At 38.2% G+C, this 17,265-nt stretch overlaps 1 protein-coding gene across 1 annotated transcript; it reads left to right on the top strand.

Annotated features, from left to right (window-relative positions):
* The first annotated feature begins 3,813 nt into the window (after window positions 1-3,813).
* LOC115920513 (leucine-rich repeat serine/threonine-protein kinase 1-like) lies at window positions 3,814-16,739 on the top strand. The gene is made up of 7 exons (XM_030976341.1): window positions 3,814-3,838; window positions 7,662-7,969; window positions 11,043-11,118; window positions 12,137-12,295; window positions 15,245-15,399; window positions 15,847-16,085; window positions 16,712-16,739. Exons 1-7 carry the CDS (start codon window positions 3,814-3,816, stop codon window positions 16,737-16,739), a joined length of 990 nt encoding a protein of 329 aa, XP_030832201.1.
* The last annotated feature ends 526 nt before the right edge of the window (window positions 16,740-17,265 follow it).

Raw genomic sequence — 17,265 nt, 5'->3', positions numbered from 1 at the left:
GTTGCTGCAAACGGTGGACACAAGATACGTGATCTGCATCATCTGCAGCATCCAGTTCGTAGTTATCAATAATGGTGGATAGCGGATCTTCTACACCCTGTCCCAGGATGTTCGTCTACTTTAGACTGATAGCCCAAAGTCCTTGCAGGCCTTGGAGAAATGATTCAGTGGGGTCTGGAGCTCCTGGTGCGTATGGGTTTTGTCAGCAGCGTCGTCTGGCAATAGCATGTGTTTGACCAGAATCTCCCGTACTTTTGTTTTGGCTTTGAGGCTAGCGTCTAATCTAGAGTGTAGGTAGATCTCCTCTGTTACTGCGCTAAAGACATGCTCCAGGAGAAAGGCAAAGATGATCCCAAAGAGAGTCGGAGCAAGGCTGCAGCTTTGTTTGACGTCGCTGCGTATGTCGAATGGATCTGAGGTGCTGCCGTTACATTACAATGTCTCCTTCGTGTCTGTATGGAAGGAATCGATGAGGCTCTGTAGGTTTGGGGGGCATCTTGAATGCTAACCAGATCGAATGCCTTGGGGAGATCGATGAAAGCGAGGGACACGGGCATGTTCTGTTCTCTGTATTACTCCTGAAGGTGGCGAAGGGAGAAAATCATGTCTACCGTTGATCTCTAATTGGTGCAGAACCCACACTGGGACTCAGGGTAAACAAGTCCGGCTAGTTTCCGTAGGCGAACTAGGATGGTACGTGTGTAGACTTTGCCAGCAATGCTGAGGAGCGAGATGCCCTTGTAGTTGTTGCAGTCGCTTCGCTCGCCCTTGTTCTTGTAGATGGTGATGATCTCGGCATCCTTCATATTCTGTGTACAGCACCTTCTTGCCAGCACTGCAGAGGACTTCGTGCAATAGGGTTGTCTTGCATTGCTTAATCCGGTCGGGTGGTATTCAATCACTGCCTGGTGACTTTCCTGCAGCCAGGCTGTCAATGGCCTTGCTGAGCTCATCCAAAGTTGGCTCGGCATCGAGCTCATTCATGGTAGGTAGACAATCAATTGCATCAAGAGCTGAAATCGACACAGTGTCCTGTCTAGAGTAGAGGTCAGAGGAGTGTTCCACCCACCTCTCCATCTGCTGAATCTTGCCTGTGATTACTTTCCCAGTGGAGGATATGAAGGGTGCTGTCTTGCCCTGGACTGGTCACAATGCTTTCTTGATACCATCGTACATTCTTCTTATGTTCCCGGTTATGGTAGCAGTTTAAATTTCTTCGCTCAGTTGTATTCAGTACTCGTTAGCGAAGCGCCTGGCGGTCTGATGAGCTTTGCTTTTTGCAGCAAACTGGAGTTGGGAGAGGTGGGAGAGCCCCTGAAGCTCAGTGTTTTTAGGTATTTGATTACTGTCAGATGAGCATCCAGGGGCCCTCCTTAGGGCCCTTGGTGGGGTCCAGGGGTAGAGTTCCCGGAAGCTCAGGAGTTTTAGGTATTTAATTACGGTCAGATGAGCATCCAGGGGCTACCTTAGGGCCCTTGGTGGGGTCCAGGGGCGAATCCTCCGTAGGCTCAGGGGTTTTAGGCATTAATTACAGTCACATGAGCATAATATTATGCTCACCTGACCTGCCAGTGTCACAAATGAGATATCCAAATATGTAATGTTTTTGATACTTTATTTGAAACACTGGCAGGACACTCATTCTTTCTTCTTCTCTTTAACATACTTTTTCATAAACGAGAGGGGGTTCGAGCCTCCGATCCCCGCCGTTCTGCAGGACCTGACATGAAGGCTTCTAAACTTCCTGTTTACCCTCCTTTTCTTTGAATGGAATTTAGTTTTTATGTGATTCAATTCAGGTTTTATTTTTTATTTTCTTTTTGGTTAAAAAAGATAAACCATTTTACTCCTTTACTATTGATTTTTTTACTCCCCTACTACCCCCTACTTTTTCGTCTGGGGGGGGGGGGGACGGCCCCTGCCCCCTCCCCCGCCTCAGGCGCCCATGTATGAGTATAGTAATTGGCATACCTCTCCCCATTCAACTTGGCTGAATTTCTTTTCAAATGAGAGATTGAGGGAACTTTGGAACGATCATTCATTGTATTCACAACTTTGAATACACGACCACAAGAGGAACGATCTGTACGTGCATGATCAATTTCCTGAACTCATTTTCTGCATCAAGAGTCGAGATTAGAACTGCAGTTTACATAGTTTTGTAATTTTATTGTTACATTAGCATTTCAACATACACACAAAATTGAACAGTCAATGGTGTCTCACACACCTTTGTGACGATCCTGAATGAGACCAGTCTATAAAGGAGCTTTTGAGGTTGGGAAACAAAAAAGACCATTGTCTTTATTCCCCCGAAAGTATGATTTTAATTCAGTCATGCATATGAATGGATTACTAGTAAGACGGACTGCACTCCAAGAAAAGATATGCAGTTTCTTGCATTCTTATTATTACGTCTTGATCTTTTCCTAACCTTTGTAAGATTTTCCTCAAAATATGCAAAAATCTCAGACCAAAATAAATCATATTCTTAGTTTACATTATTATATGCGAGTATATCTTCCTATGTTTCTATCATAATATCACCAATTAGGCGAGATGTATTATTTGTTGGGAATCTACGTGAAGTAATATTCTTTTTGACTGTTATACAGTTATTATATTACACTAAATCACAAACACTGAAAACATGCAGGGCCATGCATCTCAAATTCGTAAAACTGGAAACATTATTAAAACGATACCTTTAATCAATGTATCTTTCTACTGGCCACTTCTTGCTACTATTGGCCTGGGGGGAGGGGGTAATTATCCCGCTGGTAATTGGCCGGGGGTGATTGTCCAAGGGGGTAATCGTCCTAGAACCGATTTGAAAAGTTTGGTAACATAAAAGGGTGGATTATTATAGATTACCCAGCTCTAACATGAGACCCGGGCCAATGAACGATATTATTTGTCTGCAGTACGATGTGTACGTAGCAGGCAAACTTGTCTGTGTCGTTAATGAATTTGTGTTGGGTCCGGGGCCGTTGGTGGAAGGTGCATTGACAGCTCGTGCAGTACAGGTGTGCGAGCTAGCTAGGGCCGCCACGGAAACTAGGGCGTGGCATCAGTTAGTGTGAAATTGAAACATTCTAGTTGTTGTCAAGCTACCCCACACTAATTGAAGTGTATTATTGTGTTATTTGTGTGTATTCAGAGTCAAGAAGGATGCCAGATGGAATAAGATGTGAAGTAATAGAACAGACCTTCTGAAACTTGAAAGGAATGAGATCTACTGGAATCCGAAATCAAAACAAAATAAGGTTGAGTCGAAGTTTGACGGGCGTGCATATCCAGAGAGCTTGCACACGTTGAATTTCGAATGGATGCATGCAGAGATTCCCAACTTTCATCTTGGAGGTAGGCCTACATACTGATTTGTGGGAGTGGAGGTATATCAGACGACAAAATCATGACCCCTCCGCATATGCTATATGAATTTGCAAATTCATGCACCGGGGTTATGAATGGTTGAAACTAAAGTAAGGATTTTCTTGACAAATCTGTATTGGACGGATTAGGCAGGAGGCTCCGATGCAGAGTGAGACAAACTAGCATCATGCTCCCCCACTATTGGGTGTCAAGACAATTGAGGTTCGATTTTCGAAACAGGCACATAGTTGAAGTGTTGCATGTCAAATAACACCTTTACTACTAGCTCGAAAGAACAACGGTTAATTTCATATTCTTCATCGCGATTGGAACTTAGAAGTGTCGTAGTGTCAAACATATAGGAAAACGATATAAGTAGGATACATGACAGGTACTTAAGTATTTTGGAAGAGGACAGAGTGATTGAAGCAGACAACAATGGACAACTATGACATGTTGCAAGGTAATATTCTTGGTCGTTTTTGCATCTTTATTTATGTATTTTTCATCAGATTTCAAGTGTTAAAAATGCAAAGTATTTGGAAGCAGTAGCCAAAAAGTGATATTTTCAGTACCCTTGGCTGTGTGTAAAACTCAGTGACACTAAATGTAGTTTAAGAAAAGACAACAAAATGAAATTGAGATTGAAACAAGTAAAAGTAGGCTTACTACATTATAGCATCAAGTGTGATAGACTGTAATTAAACTATTGATTTGTTTGTAATTTATTTTAAACTACTTGTAGTAGCTAACTTCTATGACCTTAATTTTTATAAAGGTATTTAAGACTACTTTTATTAATGGTATTCGGAGATACATTTGATTTAGTTTTAATAAAATCATGTGCATCCTCTTCAAAGGTAATACATAGTTTTGGGGAATTTTAAAAATTGGCTGGATAAAGATTCTTTACAAATTTGAAATATTTGGATGCCCCTGTGGATGTAATATAAACACTAGAAATGTTAGCCCATAAAACGCTTCTGCTTTCGAGAAAAATTGAATATCTAAATTTACCGGTGCTCCCGGGTAAATTTCGATAATTTTCAAAAAGAACCTACGGCCATATAATGGGAGCTGCGACCATGAACATCTCACAATATGTATTGCGATATATAATTTCCAAACGGGAATAGCCAATTGGTCGATTTTAGTCAACAAAACATTGTTTTATAGCTAAATCAATATATTGACCTTGAGAGGGAACTATACAACGAAAAGAGTTTATTATATACAATTTCATCACTTCTTACTCGATTTCAACCGCGACAACGATCTTTGAATATTGTAAGATCGCATATGTTTCCAATATTTTCATTTTCGGTTTAACTTAATAAAATTTGGAGTGGACTTTAAAAGATTAATATTATTATTATTATTATTATTTTGAACCAAACGTATGGCCCCATACCAAAACTTTGTACGACTCATACTTTTGTAAGAAATGATTTTTTTCTCATGCCAGGTAATTCACTAAACAGCATCCATATGAGGAAAGGCCTATTTAAACCGTCAAACCATGTCATATTCACCCTATTGCAACCAGAATCGAAGGTTTCAAATTTGTTCAAACCCTTGGATACATTTTTGATATACATGTGCATACTTATAGAATATCCAAAAAGAGTTGTTGGTTTCTAAACCAAAATCAATCCTAATTTAGACCCCTGCTTACATCTAAGCCGGAATTCAGAACCTCTCTTGGAATGCCTCGAGACATGGTTTGGTCATTTATATCCACTTGCCAAAAGTTACCAGAGGCAGGGATTTAGAAAAAGAAAATGATTGAATTAATTCTGGCAAATTGACACATTTGGTCAGTAAGATAACAAGTCAGATCATAAAATGCTACCTGTAATAATGCTGGCTTGTGATATTATAAATTTCATCCAGGCTTAGAGGTCCTTGCTCAAACCATCCAAAATGATCAATGAAACTTGCCAGAACGTATTTGCAAGGCGCGTGCTAATTTTCAGGCATAGGTTATAATTTGACACTCTAAAACAATTCCATTAAAAAATATGAAACTTAGCCAACTATGTTAGTCTCTGTCTGTGGGGTGCAGTAGACCATGGACCTTACACAGTCCATGAATAGACCATGCACTTTAGTATTCTTGTTCAGACACGCTGTCATAACTCTTCATGTATCACTTTTATATGATGACTTTTTAATAATATGTTGCTCAGCCGATCAAATAATTATGTTCATTAAGTATTGTTGTTATGTCTTGTTGACAATGACGATTATTGCTAACGAGATCTTCCCTACTGCCTGGTTAGTCCTTTCATACATTTTTCCTTTTCAATCAGCATACGGAGCGCAAAGTCCACTTTGATATCACTTTGATATCAAGCGAATCTCATAAATGCACCCTTTTTATTTCAAGCACTGATCCAAGTATTCTGGGATTCCCCACTAAAAAGAGTTTGTGTACTTTGTCTGTCAATCAGATTGGTATCAGTTGAGTGTGTGTTTTGTTTTTTGAAATAGATTTGTTTATAAAGCTTTTATATGCTTTTATGTTGTTGTTATTTCACCATCTCAATGTGCTCCTGAATGGTCAGTTTATCAAATTATAATGTATTCTCGTATTCCAGAAGAAAACAGTGGCAATTGATCCCAGGTTAGGAAAAAACACTTATCTAAAGATATTCACATCCCCATAAGAATTATCACCTTCTGCGATAGATTATAATTTGTTAACATGTTCTTGAATCAGTCTAATATGCTTAGAAAATGGATACAAATACACTTCCTTTTCTTTTGAAATTCCCAAATTTCTTTGAATTTTCTTTGTTCTGTTTACTGAGGTTTATCATTTTGACTAAAATTGTATCACCTAATGTCAATGGATAGTTTAAAAACATTTCATCTGTGATAGCCACCCCTTGTATCGTTCAAACCCCTGTAAGCTGCTGACCCCGTATAACATTGACTGGCAGTTAACAAAAAATGTGACTTAAATATTAGCAGGAATTGAGAAAATCATTTGAAAGGGGCAGGAATATCGGTTTAAGGGGTTAAAACAGTTATGAAGTTTTATTGTTTGCAATAAAAAAAATGATTTAACAACTACGTCGTGTGTTTTCAACTTTACGTTAGGAGTACTTTTTATCATGCACTAACGATTTCATGAATGTCCTTTTCTTCACAGAAAATATTTCATGAAACTTGTACTTTTCTAATTGGAATTTAGATTTTATTGTCATTCATTATGTATATAACCTATTCTATCATAGCTAAACCTTCTAAACGATTTGTACTTATCACTGACTTTATATTTGCCATTTAGTCTGGATTCACGTTTATTTTGTGTTTATTTGCATTTTCTGATAGTTGTTCAAACAAACCGACACATTTTAAAAAGGTGATTTATGAAGTCCTAATTATGTCTAAGTTAGTTTACCCTTGAGCCTGACCTAGTTATGTAAATGAGCTTGCCTGTCTAGGTGTATAGGCTGGTAGCGATTATAGAGGGTGGGGGAGGGGGAGCTCAAGATCCCCAACATTTCTCACACCCCCCCCCCCATTTCAAGAAAGTAAATGCAAACAACTTGGTTGTTCTACCCCATCACAATATAATATTGAATTATCCCCCCCCCCCCAGTTCAAGAAAGTAAATGCAAACAACTTGGGTGCTCCACCCCTCACAATAGAATATTAAATTACAGCCCCACCCCCCTGAAGTGTGCCTGCTATATGAGTGAAAAGTAAGTAGTGTTTTGAATAGCTGATCTAACATTTACACTGACAACAGTTGCCTGTTGCTGCATGTATTTAAAGGTAGATGGTTACTGTCACGGTTGCAATGAAATAAGATTTAGGGTTAGGGTTAAGGTAAGTGGTGAGCCCAGTGTTTTAACTTAAATACAACGATCAGAGAAAAGTACTAGTACTCCAACAGAAAACAGAAAAGCGAACTGGTGAAACGTAAAAGTTGAATTAAATCAGACCCCCCCCCCCCAAAAAAAAAAAAAAAAGAGAGAAGAGAAGAAGCTGTGATCCTATAGGCATAGGTACTTTAGGTGAATTGGTAATGTCACTGTGACGTAGTGCCGGACAGTTTGCCCATTTGTTTCAACACACAAAAGGATCGAAATGTTAATTTTGCATTATGTTAATATGTGATATCCGTGATCAATTTTATTTTTGTTGCAATCAAATCAATGATCAGGTTTTTTTCTAAGTAAGGTCGACATGTTTGTACATGTATGTCGCGAATGAAACATGCATTATCCATTCTTTTAATGGGAGTGTTATCTTGTTTCCTGTTCTGCATGCAGATGCCTGTACGGCCCTCCTAGAAATTCTGGAGAAGAGTTCAGACTCTGTGAAAGAAGCATACAAGTACATGCAAGCCCTTCCTGAGGATGTTCGAGACAAGCTCTTCCCATTCTATAGTCATCATAGTCTTGGAATAGAGAGGGCGATGTGTGGAAACCAAACATTGAAGGAAATGCCTGGTAGATCAGACCAAGAAGAGCTGTACGCTAGGTTTGGTTTCCTTCATGCATCTTGCAAGAAGGGAGATGTCGACGCTGCTCACATGTTAATGTGCTGGGGGATTGAACCATGTTGTAAGAATACAGAGGTGAGACATCTTCCTTTTAAATACATACTTAACATAACCCTTATAAAAATTACCACGGTACACGATATTTTGACCACAGTACATATACCAAGGTACAACCATGGTAACACGATATCTAAATAAAAAATAAATATAAGGTAGATTTCAGGCCCGAATAGTTCATGGAAAGATGGTGAGCCGATAGACATCCGTGTTGCATCTTGTGTTTGAGAAGAAAAATTTATGATGTCCCTTGAGTATCTTCTGTGGTTGTGTAATGTATTTAGGTATGGGTATGGCGACCTGATGTTTCATGGATTTGAAGAGGAGCGGGTACCTAGCCACAAAACGTCGACTTTTTGTAGTGGTTTCCATTTTAGTTCACCCTTCAGCCGAGCACAGTGGGCATTTGTGACTACTTTATCCACTTGGTTCTCCCAGAATATGTTATTGGTTAGTTCCACTCCGAGGTAGGGATGGTTGTTCACCTCTTTGAGGGTGGTACTACTTAATATGTAGTATGCTTGGCTGATGAGGTCACGTCTCCTTCTTAAAGTTTGAAAAACATAGCATTTGATGACGTTGAATTTCATTTGCCACTTGTCTGCCCATGTAGATAGTCTGTTCAGATCCGCCGGGATGATTACACTGTCATTGATCGTCTTGGGGCGCGTTCATGCTTGATTTTGACGGCCAGAATCAGGCATCTGTTACGCGTTTAGTTTAAAACACGATTGCGTTCATGCTCACTTTTGTAGAATCACCGAAAAACGGCGATCACGATCGCCGATCGTAAACTCACAAAAAGATGCGTTTACAATTTGTAAACGCGTTTAAATGGGGTCAACGCACTGACCTCTAGTGGGTCTACGTAGCATGCGCACACAGGTTTGCGAATCCAGCTGAAGGCCACCCAAGGAGAATTGCCTGGAGAAGTGAGCATGAACAGTGCACCGTGGAACTGCGATTACGATGAGCGTTTACGATGAGCGTTACAAATCGCTCATTCTGCCTTCAAAATCAAGCATGAACGCGCCCTTATTAATCACTTGGTAGAGGATGCAATCATCTGCAAATAGCCTTATACTCGACGTGATGTTTGTATTGATATTATTGATATATACGAGGATAAGGAGCGGGCCTAGGACGGACCCCTGCGGGATGCCTGACAGTACTTCAACCGAGGCTGAGCATTCCCCAACAACGATTATTCTCTGTGATCTTGTCGTCAACCAAATGTCGACCTTGAATGCCACACTTTCGAAGAAGGAAGAGAAGTCTTTGATGGGGTACCTTATCAAAGGCCTTGCTGAAGTCGAGAATCAAAACGTCCTGCTAATAGTACCTTGTTCGAATGATCGTATCAGGTCTTTTATTGTAAGAATGAGCTTGCTCTCACAGCTTCGGTGTTTCCGAAATCCATGTTGGTTTTCATTTAAGAAATTGAATTGTGATCATCAAGATGATAGATGGGATGTTCATGAGACTCACCGGAGAATTACCGGCGAGTAATGCCAAGTATTTCGTATACGATCCTCAAGGGTAAAGACATGACAGAAGTGATCATTTAACATATGGGCCTTTTCGCATGGCAGAGATGCTTCTCGTTCATTCCAGCGGAGTATAGGAGTACCAACATTGTCCCGTCTCCTGCTTTTGAAATATGAAAAAGCCTTCTTGCTTAACCTTTCTGCCAGATGAAGATCGTTGTAAGGTCGATCTTGTGGGGTTTTCTGTTCATAGATCTGAAACGAGCTTGGAGCAGTTTGTACCTGCTCCAGTGCGTTATTGGTGACTTTAGCCTTGAGTCTGGCCCTCTTCTTCTGTCTAGCATTTCTACTGAGGTGTTTGTTCCACCATGATAGGTTGGGTATATTTTTAGTAGCTTTTACTGGTACATGTGAACTGACGACTTTCTGGATTGCTTCTTTCAGAAGGTTCCAGCGGAGAGATGCTGATTAACAAAGCAATTGTGGAGAATCGTGTTAGTAGATTCTTTCAAGTCATCCATAAGACTATTTATATTGGCTTTCTTGAATTTTTAGACTTTCCTTGGTTTTGTCTTCGCTAGCTTGACATGTAGTGAAAATTGCAGTTTACAGCATCTTGGTCGCTCAACCTCTTTCTCTATTACAACATCAGTTGATTTATTGAAGGTAAATTGAAGTTTTCGATTCGGTCAAGTCAGTGACTTTAATGGGTCTAGACAGAAGATTTCATGTATACTAACATGATGACACAGCTTCTCCTATAAATAGGCCAAGTCCCTGTTTTCCATTGATAGTCCTTACCTTTGCTCAGCTAGTACACAGTTGAAATTGTGAAAACTTATAAAAAAACGTTTAAATCTTTAAACTAATTTTTAAATATAGCATGTCCCTGACTTAACACAACTGTTTGAAACAAATGAAAATAAAAAATATTTCCTGCTAGGATTGTTGACCAGCTGAAGCTATATTCTCTTCTGATTTTGTTATTGTAACATATTTCCAGTTTCATTTTTCATCAATTTATGTTCGGTTTGAACCTGCCTGTTGGATTCCTGTCACATATACATAGATTTGTTAAGAATACGAAACAAGCATCTTGGAGGAAAAGTTTTTACTTTCTCACTATTTCTACTCACTATAATGTGGAGGTGGTAATAACTCTTGACTTATCATTTATTTAATCATATTTTCTCACCTTTGATGAATGTATTTGTCGTGGAAGTTGTTTTTGTGCATTTCTTTTCTGTTAAAATAAGTAATATGTAATTGAGTAGTATTAATATCAGAAGAAATGATGTACCGTTAATAATCCTTTTGAATCGTCTAACTTCTGCACAACACTTTTTATGTATACTACTTACAGTAATTAAATCTATATTATATTGATGATGTATTTAATACTTGTTTGACATCGAAAGAAGTATTTATTGTTTAGCTGTTGATCAGCATGTGAGAAACTGAGAGAGAACTTAGATTTCACTAATACATGCTTTAATACAGATGTGGTCTGTCAAGGTAAGGTTTCCACTATACTTCTAATGATGAAGTTACTGTCATTATAAGATAAATATGGACCGTAACATTGGTATGTTTGCTTGATACAGGGTAGAAGTGCATTGGAAATAGCTACCACTGAGGGGCATCTCAACATTATCACTGAACTGGTGAAAATAGATGAAGGTAAATTGTTGTATTTTCACTACCTGTCTTTTATTATGTATTACGTACTACACAAGTCTCTGTCTCTGTGACTGATTATGTGTCGTACTATTCGTTACGCCATCTGACTGTCTCTTTCTCTCGCCAATTGTATTTTTCTGTCTCTTCCTATGTCTGACTGTCTGTGTGTTTCACTGAAAGTCCAACGTTTCTCACTGTGTATGTGTGTTTCTTGGTCCTATACTGCCTCTTCCCCTGTCTTCGTTTGATTGTTTGATTCTCTGTGGGTTTTTTTTTAGGGATACTCTCTCTCTGTGTGTGGTTTTTTAGGGATACCCTCTCTCTCTGGTTTTTTTAGGGATACTCTCTCTCTCTCTCTGTGCACATTGAATCATTCTTCCTTTTCTCTTACTCGATCTCTATGGCTTTGTGTGTGTCTGCCTCTCTCTCTCACCCTCTCTCCCCCCCCTCTCTCTCTCTCTATTTATATCTATCTTTCTATATATCGCACCCTCTCTTCCTCTGCCTCGCTCTATCGGTCTCTGTCTCTCTGTTTCTCCTCTCATGTTAAGTTTTTCTCTGTCTCAAATTCAGCGCACTTACATCAAAATAGATCTTGTGCACATATAATATGTGCAACTTGGTAGGTAATACTAGCCTGCTTAATGTCACTGGCACATAATGTTGGTAGGACTAATTGAATTACCAGAGTCTTCCCGTCCAGAGTAGGCATTCTGGTGTGATAATCAATTCACCATATTAATATCTTAGTATTACTCCCATCTAAAAGTGAAGGAGTTAACTCCTTTTTGCTCTCAGCAGACATTGTGTGAATAGAACTTACTTTAGTTGTAATTAATACATGTACCATTCAGATTTCTGCTTTAATTCCCCGTTCTCTTCCTCTTCCCTCTTATTTTATCTATCACCCTTAATTTTCTTTCTTCCTTTGTTTTACTATCTCTTTGGTTCATGATTCATTCATCTGTTAACACTCTCCTCTCCATCTCCTTTTACTCCTTTCATCGCAACACTTCAGGACTACTAGAGGATGTTGCCGAGTTGAAACTCCTTGTCTGTCGTGCATGCAAGGCAGGGAAGAAGGAAATCATAGACTTCTGGTTTGATCAACTGGTAAGACATGGACATCTACTCTTCGAGCAACATAAACCCAATCCACTCCTGTTTGCATGTCAAGGTAAAAACATCATCTAAATTGTATATCGTCATAATATACAGTTAATAACAAAATAATTCATACAGCCTTACCAAATTTTGTGATTTGTTTGAATTTGTGAAAAATTGAATTGTTCCAATTTATGTTTTTTGAGAATGTGATATATTAGAGTCTGATATTACACTGTCGCTCATAAATTTGGAATATTTTGGTTTTACCCCAATTTATGGAATTATTTTAAAAATAATTAAAAAATAATAGATCTAGATAATAGTAAACATTCTCAGATTTTATTGAATAACAATTTAACAATGTGTGTTTTGCGTGACTGCTAAAACATGTGTATGCTACTATGCTTATCAACTAGGGGACCTACGCCCTTAAGTCATAAATGACAGTAATGAGGATTAATGCCCCACAAAAGGGCACTAATATAGCACATCGATACGGTTTTGATCCTGAGGCCTCCCGGTTACGAGGTCATTGCTTTGTCACTGAACCATGACTGTACGCAGCAGGGGCTAGGGTTTACTTCATATGCCTCATGTCAATAATTATTGAGCAGTTGTACTGAAATACAATAATGAGACATTCCAAATTAGGGCAATTCCTTGTTTAATAGAGCTTCAACACTTCTAAAATTGATTTCTGGTGGCAACTAATAATACTTTAGTCTTATGTGAACATCACTAAATTAAATGAATTATTCATATTATGAAGCAATGTATCAAATATGATACCTGACCTAAAGAAAATCATTACCAGGGTACAGCATGCGTGCTACAGTAAAAACGTATGACATAAAATGATCACGTAAATGTAATCCATTTATTGGGTTGTCACAATTCAAGAATGCGTGAGTGTGGGGGAGAGATAATTTTAGAGGGAGAGAGACCGGCAGAGAGCCAAGCCAAACAAACATGAAATGTTGTATAGTGAAGTGCATGTTTGAACATCGCTTCAAGCGAAAAATCTATTAATGCTGTATTATTATTTATACAACTGGGTTGGAATTATCCAGAGTGCACTCTAATGATTGTTGTCTATAAAATGATCCGTGTCTCTTCAAAACTATTTCTAAGTACAACGCTTCTTTATACGATGTTGCTATCTAGTCTGTAGGCCCCTTACAATATACAGTAGATCCCAGAAAAATCGAAAACGAGAATTATCGATGTATCACAATTATAATTAATAAATGACACATATTTTTAAAGCTTAGATCCTTCTCTTTCATTTCATGCAAGGCATAATTCACGCATGAGTTATGAAAAAGAATTTGAAGAAAGCTTTACCAACAAGTCATTTGGCGAACGGTATCTGAATTTCGAAGAGAAAATCACATTTTTAGAAAATTCATTTCTGCCCTTTCATATGACACCTCAAACAGGAAAATTGAGCATAAAATGAAAGAGGACGATCTAAGCTTTACAAATATGGGTCCTTTATCAATCATAATTGTGATTAAGATGAAACATCGATAATCCTCGTTTTTGTTTTTTCTTGGAAAACCTGTACAAAAAGTTTTCAGATGTTTCTGACTGTTGTATAAATTTCCTCCAGTTTGAACAGGATAACAATCCTGGCGCACACTACACGATTGTCAATGCAATCCGATTTTCATTGAAAAGGCAGTTATATTGAATATAGATGTCTAAACAACCACTGTCCTTCTGATTTAGGTTCTAAATAATGATGAGAATATGGAGAACCATAATTTTCGTGCATTTAATTCTTCTAGTCAGAATAAAACCCGAATCGGCTCCAAATTCTACACAATCGCACTTTTCTGCTGGTCTGACGTTACTCTAATTCAAAACAGATTTAGCTTTTCCCCCTCCAATGAAGCATGAAATCCCTGTGAGCTCCAAAGAGCAAATGGAATTCGAAAATCGTTCAAATATGTGGGAATGAACAATTTATCAGTAAACATAAGATGATGAAGCGGATCCTAATCAAATGATTTGTTGAGAGCGTACACGTGACCACGCATTTAGTTTGCCCAACACGTAATTTTACTAATGACAGGTCATCAGTAAAATTATGTTATAAAACATCATTTTATAAAACTTATATATACACATCATTTTGTTCGGGCATTAGTAAAATTACCTACACTCGGTACCTTCGAAACAGTCCAAACACCCTCGGCTATCACCTCGGCCGTGTTAGATTGTTGCAAAGGTACCTCGTGTGGGTATTATCATGTTTTATTTTTTATATAAAATGATATTTTATAACATAAAGACCGGTCATTAGAATTGTATAATGACCGGTCATTATCTAAATTACGCGTAGGCAAAATAAATCCCTGGTCACGTGTACGCGATTTACCAATCATTTGATTAGGATCCACGTCATCATCGTATAATTCTTACTAATGCCCTCACTGCTGTGTATTATTTATTGTATTTTTATAAAATTAGAACTTTTTCTGCAGATTAAGCACTCCATATTATCGTATCATTCACATGTGACCACATTTTTGGGTCTAATTCTTTCAAACTTTCACGAGTATGCTTTTCTGATTTGTCTGCTTTCGGGGTTGGATTCCCCTTTAACAAACAGGTTTGTTACCTTCAGAGTCTGAAACGAGAAGTGAGCACTAGAAAACAGAAACCAAAACTAAATGACCCGCTGTGTTGGGTATTCGGATATTTATTCAATGATTTTATGTTGATTGAAAATTAACTTTTAGGATTATCTCCCAACCGCGGATCAAGCAATAAGTTTTCCTCCTTTTCTCTTTTTTTTTTGAGTGGGGGGGGGGGGGGCAGGGGTAAATATAAGATATCTGTTTTTATTCCTGTATGCCTACTGTTTGACTGGAAATAAAAATTGGATACAGTGAAAGATTTTGTTGTCTGTTTGGAGCCAGAAGGGCACCATGGTGGTGTAATGCCCTTCTACTCTAGCTGACAACGGACGATATATACCTTAATTGGTCTTCCTTTACTTGACATGGTGTAGGTGGGCATTACAGCATAGTAGCAGATCTGATTGACAGAGGTTTAGTTAGCATTGATGAAGCAGCAGTCTATATGATGGGCGCTGATATCTTGCCACTCCTCAAGATATGGGTTGTACCTAATGACTCCAGCACTAATACCGACAACGACAAAAAGGTAGGAAAACTGTTACACAATTACTAAAAGGGAGATTAAAGTGGGATTAAAGGGAGAGGGTCGTCAGTTTCATGTGCAGAAGGTCATAATTCGCCGACACCAGACTTGATGGAAATACCATTAAGGTATCATATGGCTTTGATCGATAATACATTTTTTTGTTTTTGTTTTTACTTGTTTCTTCTTCTTTCTAGGGCACAAACTATTGAGGGAGGGGAACTAACATTTTGGCTTCCCATCTGGGTATTGTGAGGGAGTTGAGTGTAGAATAGATTTCTGAATTTTACCTCATTATATAATTGTTATCATTTGAGTTTACTTCATAATGTGATTTGATAACTGTTTAAGAAAGGTTTCAATTCACTCAGATAGAAAAGCTAGTACCATCAACCATTACTTATAGATTCATATATCAGGTATTTATTTTAATCTACATTCTCCTTGTAGGAACTCATTGCAAATTGGCACCACAAGCAGCTCAATACCTTTGACCCATCGTGGCTTCAGGGTTTTCAAGACTCAACCCATCAAGTCCTGTCAACCATCAATCTATCCCAGAATTCTCTCTCCTCTGTACCAGAGGGTCTCCTATGGGGTTTACAGAATCTACGTCATCTCAACATATCCCAGAATTCAATTCAGAGACTGCCGTCCCCGAAAAGCCATCGAAACTTGAGCGAGTGTCGGTATGCTATGGTTTTAAATTTTATTTTGTCATCAGTTGCTTTATAAATAATATGATGCTTCAAACTGACCAAATAAAACAATTTTGTCTGTTATTATACATGCAGATGCTTTTATTAGTTTATGGCTCACCTGAATATAAAAAAGCAATGTTTGCTGTAAGATTAGTTACAAACAGTTCATATAGTACAATTCCTCTCTCACGGACTCAGTGAATTTGTATAATGCCTTGCTTAAGGAAACAATTACAGTCTGTATTGCTTTTGAAACCAGGATCTTCTGTTCAAAGGCCACTACTCTATCCACGGAACCTTTGCTGAAAGATTAACCGTATCGTTTAATTGGCAGACATGTATGTGCTGGCTTGAGTTCATCCCTAAACTAACAGAGAACAGTGCAGTAACGACTGGTGCTGTTTCCTTTTAATTTTTTATTCTCTAGAAAAAATTGTTCTGGTAGCCAGGTAGGGTAAGGCTTGCTTTTAGATCTATTTGATTTTTGTGTCGTGCAATGTGGCCTTTCTCCAATATTAGTGCACACTTCCAAACCATTACCTTGAGTGTTCCACAAATTTCCTTTGTCACGTGTGTTATAAATGTCTATAATTACTTTTGTTCTTGTCGATTAGTGATACACATACCGTGCCTTTGAGTTAAAAAAAAAAAAGGTTTACACTCAGAAAATTGTTATTTATTTTAAAATTCACCTATAAACGAAAGGTTATCATACAGTACATTTCTTGAAAGAGTGTTATATCCCGAATCGTTCGGTATCATTTTTGTGTGATATGTGTTCACGCCTCGATGAACAGGAGGCATTGTTTGCGAGAGTGCAAATTTCGACTTGCGCAAAAGTATTAAAATGAGAGAATGAATTGAATGTATCAAATGAGATGCATTGCATACGCTTTTTTCAGAAGCAAAGTCATCCACGCACACACACGCGCACAATTGTTCTTTGATATTTGATATGTGTGGCATGATTTTGCTATGGATGTTATTTGGATCTGCAAAGACCGAATCCCATTTTTTTTTAAACACCACATTTATTACTTTGGCGCAAGTCGATTTTTGCACTCTCTTAAACAATGTCTCCTGTTCATCCAAGCGTTAACACATACCACACACAGACGATACCAAATGATTTGGAATAAAACACTCTTTCATAAGATGTATACTAACT

This window comes from Strongylocentrotus purpuratus, unplaced genomic scaffold (genome assembly GCF_000002235.5).
Source record: "Strongylocentrotus purpuratus isolate Spur 01 unplaced genomic scaffold, Spur_5.0 spur5_scaffold_9, whole genome shotgun sequence".
In the NCBI taxonomy this organism is placed as follows: Eukaryota; Metazoa; Echinodermata; class Echinoidea; order Camarodonta; family Strongylocentrotidae; genus Strongylocentrotus; species Strongylocentrotus purpuratus.
Note: the sequence above shows the minus strand (reverse complement) of the source record. Positions and strands in the feature narration are given on the sequence as shown.

Coding starts and splice junctions, on each gene's coding strand:
- LOC115920513 (XM_030976341.1), top strand. CDS start 3,814: ATGGACAACTATGACATGTTGCAAG. Junction 7,970..11,042: donor CATGTTGTAAGAATACAGAG/GTGAGACATCTT, acceptor TGCTTGATACAG/GGTAGAAGTGCATTGGAAAT. Junction 15,400..15,846: donor ATACCGACAACGACAAAAAG/GTAGGAAAACTG, acceptor TTCTCCTTGTAG/GAACTCATTGCAAATTGGCA.